General features: G+C 39.6%; 1 protein-coding gene across 1 annotated transcript; it reads right to left on the bottom strand.

Moving 5' to 3' along the window:
• Positions 1–2,137: 2,137 nt before the first annotated feature.
• Positions 2,138–5,912, bottom strand: LOC113410896 (CARD- and ANK-domain containing inflammasome adapter protein-like). Its single transcript, XM_026665678.2, has one exon. The coding sequence runs from the start codon at positions 5,560–5,562 to the stop codon at positions 3,262–3,264; it is 2,301 nt and encodes a 766-aa protein (XP_026521463.2). The 5' UTR covers positions 5,563–5,912; the 3' UTR covers positions 2,138–3,261.
• Positions 5,913–6,135: the final 223 nt, after the last annotated feature.

Consider the following 6,135-nt stretch of genomic DNA (forward strand, 5'->3'; position numbering starts at 1 on the left):
GTATAGCTCTGCTAATGTTGATATACACACATGCGTGCACACACACTCAAAATTAGTGTAACATTGCTTCCACAGCTCTCCAAACAGCATGTACTAAAAGCAGCAGCTACACTGGCCTTTCTGACAGGTCATGTGTATAGAAGTCAGGGTTAGGTTTGTGAATCACTTATTCATGTGTTTGTAGAGATTTTCAAGGCATTCAGTTAGACTGGAGCAGCAATGAACCCCACTGTAGAAGACAATGTTGCTTTAAAATAGGGCTGTCAGATCTGCCCCTTTCATTATCTCTGGACTCCTTATAACACATTTCTCTTTTTTTTTCACAAGAGTGCCAATTAATTTTATCAAATTTAGAGGCCTTCCGACTCATTCTCAGAGTGATTCTACTCTGGGCATATTGCATATTCTACTCTGGGCATATTGCAATCTCCTACCTCTGAAGCCTGCAAAAATCCAGGTCTGCTGAGTCAGCTCTTTCAAAGCCCACAAGTTGCCCTGACCAATAGGCCAGTGGGTTTATGGATTTGGAGACCTAGCAGATTTTAAAAATTGAATTTCTCTTGTCACTTGCCACTTCTCCAAACCATGGGATTAGAGATCTTGGTGAAAGAGCTCTCATATTCCTCTGGTCACACAAGCAAAGGGAAGAAAGTTCTAACATGGTACGTTCTTCTTCGCCCAAACACTTGGCAGTATGCCATAGCCCATTAAATTTCCACTCAACTTTGCCTGTGCGGTTTAGTGACTGGCAGGCAGCTAAGAAGCAGCGAAGGCAGGTAATTAAAAGGAACTTTCCAATCTCTACCTAGCAGGGCCAACATATTATGAAGATCAATTGGAAGGATAATTAGTTCCATTAACTTTAGGGAAAGTACTTACAAGCAAGATAGTAACAAACATGCTCTGTTGTACTTGAAAAGCTTTTTAAAATGTTGGTAGATCTGCAATACTCAATCGTATGCATAAAATTCTTCTATTAAACTAAAGTACTCACATATTGTTATAGCAGAAGTTCTGAATTTCTAAAGAACTTGTGCTTTAACTGAATAAGAGCTTAGGCTGGTAATATGTTTCATTAAAAGCTCAGGGACTAATAGTACAGAGCTGTGGCATCTGCATTGAAGTGGCCAAGTCCAAAAACACTAAAGAATTCCTGGAAGTCAGCCACTCAGACAAATTGGCCATCAACAGGCACGTAGATAGGCAGTAAACAGCATCTACATACTATTCAAAAGACACAATCAAAAAGCCAAAAAGGAAACAAAAAGACCAAAAACCTCCTCACCAGTAATCAACACCCAGATGAACAGAGATTAACATCAAGATTAACCAAAAATCAAGAAACAAACAATGCCCCCTATGAAGGAACTCTCAAAACAAGCTAACAGTAAGTGACAGTCCAATCAAGGAACCACCAAGACCACTCCCACCTACACTGACAGGGCAAGCCACTGACTAGAATATAAAATGAGAGTAAGCCTCACTCCCTACTAACACTGATAATGCTATCTAGTTTGGTAATGAAATGTCTGCAAGAAAACAACCAAGCTCAGAAAACCAAGGATCCCACAGTTGAAGATTTTTACCATCCGTCTTCTGAAAATTACTTAGAAGTATATACAGCTAGTCTCCACTTGTGACCCCAATTGAGCCCAACATTTATGTTGCTAAGTGAGACAGTTGGTAAGTGAATTTTGCTCTATTTTACAACCATTCTTGCCACAGTTTAGTGAATCATTACAGTTGTTTAAGTTAGTAGCTAAGCGTCTGGATTTTGATCACATGACATTGGGGATGCTGCAATGTGTCAAGTCATAAAATATTTCTATGGTCTTTTTAGAGTTGCCACAATGGTTGCAAGTGTGAAAAAAATCGCAAGTCATTCTTGTCAGTGCTGAAAACGGTCACTAAATGAACTGTTGTAAGTTGAGGACCACCTGTACAGGGTTTTATTTCCACGTAAATCATTCCAAGTTAGGGTGTAAAATAAGAGGCATTTTTGTCCTAAAGAAAAAAGAAATTAAGTAATATTTCCTCAATTGCCTGAAAACCTGATGTAAGACTTCCTGAGTTTGTCAACGCTAAGAGTGTGTATTAGTATTACACATATGTGTAATAAATTACAATATAGAGGGAGTAGGAGGCACCATCAGTACAATTTGGCTTTATTAAGAACAAGTTTCAAAACACACAATATAATAATGTTTCCATTATATAAAATGCATGGCAATTCTTCATGTTTAAATTATCAAATGCATTCCGTTACAGTTTCTGGATTCTAAACAAAAGAGTATTGATCTAATACAATAATGTGGTAACTAGCTTCCAGGTTTACTTTGGATCATATCCATTTATGTGTTAATATGTTTAGTAATAAAACTTTATCTTATGCTATACTTGGTGCTAACATCAACACATTTTATAGGAATACAGCCAGGTAATATCTATATTTCATTGCTGAATATAGGGTAGTTACAAGCTCTATGGTGTAAGCAGTCTTATTTATTTATACTAAAGCCAATAACCTCACTTTCACCTCTCTGAAAATTGGATCCCTGAAGCAGCTATTGTCCATTCAAAAACAACTACATATTAACAGAAATAAAATGGGTCAATGCATATCAATCAAGAGAAATGAAATTAATGATTGCAGTAATTTTAGAGCTAGTCAAAACCATATGCAGGAAGTGAAGAACACAGCCTTGCTGAAGAACACAGACCACTAGAAGGAAGAAAATGTCTTAAATTCCTACAGCATAACATTTTGCAAGTTTGTTACTACTATCACAAAAAAAGGTGCCTCTAACTGCCCTGTAGAAGGCAACTAAGTCTATAGTGCGATGCATGTAAACATTATAGAGAATAAAGTCAGTATTTTTAACACAGTTGCTGTTTATAACACAGTTGCTATTCTAGAAAGATGTGTGTTTTAACATAATTTTAACTGTGTCTGGAATTGTGAGTCAGATTGTACAAATAAATAGGTCAGAAGATCAAATTTACAATCCTCCTTCCACTGCCTCCTGGGCATATTTAATTGTTTTTTTCCCTTAAAGTTAAAGATAAATCAGGAATGTTCCATCCCTGCTGTGAAAAACCAACTACTGATTGAGAAAATGCAGTACTCTGGTGTGTATAATCTATGAGCCTAAACATCTGGAGGACATCAGATTGGAGCAAACTATATGCTTTAATTAGATCTTTCACTGGATCTCCTAAGTTAAATATAGAGGGTCTATCTATAATACCCTCTCTGCAAATCTACCTTATCAATAACATTTTCTTTTTCAAAAGATTAACAATTTGAGCCTGGTGCTCAGTGACACTGGATTCTGCTACTTGCAGTGGGGTCTTCTTCAAGCTATTAGCAGCCTGCAGATTTGCTTTATCCCCTGCAGACCAGTTGAGCAGTGCTCTTACAGAATCAAAATGACCAGCTTTGCAAGCACAGTGCAATGGGGTATCTTTATTGTTGTCCAAGGCATTAATAGATGAGCCGTTGTTCAACAAAAAATCTATCAGATTGCTGTGTCCATGTTCTGCTACAAGATGCAATAGTGTCTTTCTCCAAATATTTTTGTCATTTATATTTTTATTATCTCCTGCCACCAAAAGTTCTTTTAATATCTCCGTATTCCCACCGATAGCTGCATAATGCATTGGTGTGCAGCCATCCATGTCTTTGCTTGCAACTCTAGACTTTTTAGCTAACAGGGCTTTCACTGCATAAAAATGGCCTCCCAAAGTTGCAAAATGAAGTGGACTCTTTTTCTCTTTATCTGTCACATTTGGATCGGCCTTGAAATTCAGAAGCAGCTCCACCATCGCAGGATTCCCCATGTCAGCTGCAAGATGAAGAGGTGTCTTCGATCGCTTATTCTTGAGGTGGACATTAGCTTTATGTTGCAACAGCTTTAGAGCCACGTCAGTGTGACCTTTGTCACTTGCCACGTGCAATGGTGTGAACAGGTCTGTGGTGACCGCATCAATTTTAGCTCCTCCTTCAATCAGAAGGTCAACTAACGCTCCTCTGTTGTATATTGCAGCGACATGGAGGGGCGTTTGATTTCCTTGAGCAGTGATGTTAGGATCTATTCCCTTCTGCAGAAGCATCTGTGCAATGGAGAAGGCCCCAGCCTCAACCGCTAGATGTAAGGGGCTACTTAAGTTAGGGGCCTTGTCCTTCAAGTTGGCTCCCTTCTCAATAAGAACTTTGGCTGACTTAATCTTCCCCGTTTTACATGCCACAAGCAATGGTGTGTGCTGCTCTTTGTTACGGACATTAATGTCTGTGCCTCTCTCAATTAAAGCCGCCACAATGCCATGCAGATCTTTCTCTACAGCTTTAAACAGGGCTGAGACCATGGCTTCAGATGATAACCCTCTGGCATATTCCAGCAATAATTTGAAGAGAGATTGGTGGTTTCTATTAAAGGCTGCATCAATTATGCTGGAATCCACTTTGGCTCCACCTTCCAACAATACCTTGACAGTCTTCTCGTGTCCCTGAGATACAGCATAGCTCAAGGCTGTCTGGCCTCTCTCATCCCTGGCATCGACCAAAGCACCATTTTTCAAAAGGACTTGAACCAGGTCGCTATCATCCTTGAGAGCAGCCCTGTGCAGAAAGTTGTGCTGATTCTTGTGTCGTCTCGCCTCTTCTTTTAAGATGTTCCTTAGGACGTGCATGTGCTGGTTCTGGTTGGCCAAGTGAAGGGGGGTTTTGCCTTCTTGATCCAAACTGTACATGTTGGCCCCGGCTTGGAGCAGCCTGTTCACTGCTTTATCATGACCTTTCTCAACAGCTCTGTGCAGTGGGGTTCTTCCTTTGTTATCCTTGACGTCTAGCTTGACACCTTTGCTGATTAAATAGTCAATTATTTCAAGGTGCCCGTGAGTTGCAGCAATGTGTAAGAGAGTCTCGTTCGCAGAGTTTGTTGCATTCACATCCGTCGGGCTTAAGGCTTTTTCCAGATTGGAAAGAATTCCTTGTCTCACCAAATCAAAGACCGTAGGAATATTGTCTAGAGACTGCCTTGCTGCCAAAGTGGATTTTGATTTAGGTTTATCATAAACCATCTTTTTTGGCTTAATAGATCGAGGGCTACCTTTTCCCCCTTGATGTAAAGCCTTATCCTTTTGAATCCATCCTTTATCTTTTTCAAGGAGATACCCTACCAGTTGTCTTCTGGCATCTCCAATTTTCCCATTCACATCACTCACATAATTCCTGATCTTGCTATATAAATGAGGCTCTACCTCTTTCAAGCAGGGATAAAAAAAAAGTCGGCACGCTCGCTCACCTTGAGAAGCCAAGATATCCAAAACACGAGAGTTCTTTGCCATTCGTGTTCTATAGTAGGATAAAATCATTTTTTTCTCAGTTGTCAAGACACCTTTTTCTATCAGCCGGTCCAGGAGGTGATCGGGGTTTTTGATGCCTTCCACAAGTTCGTTCTTTTTCATTTTCAGTACTTCTGTGGCATATGGATTTGTGAATAAGCTAGAATACATTCTGTCTTTAGATGACCACCATACACTGAATCTTTTGAAGTTCAGCATTTACTGTAATTGTAGCTCATTGAGGTTTATGCCAACAAATATTGCGGTGGCTCAGCTGGAAAAATCAGGAACAGACTTTCCTTCCTGCAAAAAACATAAACTCTTCACCTTTCACTGTTCAGTGCCATTGATTCTTTTTTCTGTTGCTCAATAACAAAGTTGACAAATGTAAAAGAAAAACCCACAAAAACCAAAATGCAGCCCAATTAAAAACTATTCCAGTACACCAGGAGACCAATATGCTGTAACAAAAATCTGTGTCTCAGAATTTGTATCCAAACGCTTGATGAAATAGAAATATTTTTCATTATTTGCCATGAGAGCCATCTGTCAATATGTCAGTAACTACTGTAACCAGCAGGCTGTTTACTGTTGCTATGAAACTGGACTTTTTGTAACATTGAGATAAAATCGTAAGCACTGAGTTAATTAAACAAAAGCTTTTCATGCTGGGTTCCAGAAATGTATTTCTCCCTCCCTCCCTCTCCCTCTCCCTCTCCCTCTCTCCCTCTCCCTCTCTCTCTCTCACACACACACACACACACACACACACAAACACACACACACACACAC

This window comes from Notechis scutatus, chromosome 3 (genome assembly GCF_049901735.1).
Source record: "Notechis scutatus isolate UNSWTSFEM ecotype Mainland chromosome 3, rNotScu1.2, whole genome shotgun sequence".
NCBI classification, from domain to species: domain Eukaryota; kingdom Metazoa; phylum Chordata; class Lepidosauria; order Squamata; family Elapidae; genus Notechis; species Notechis scutatus.

Excerpts from the sequence above, each read along its gene's own strand:
- LOC113410896 (XM_026665678.2), bottom strand. The coding sequence starts at position 5,562 with ATGCTGAACTTCAAAAGATTCAGTGTATGGTGGTCATCTAAAGACAGA.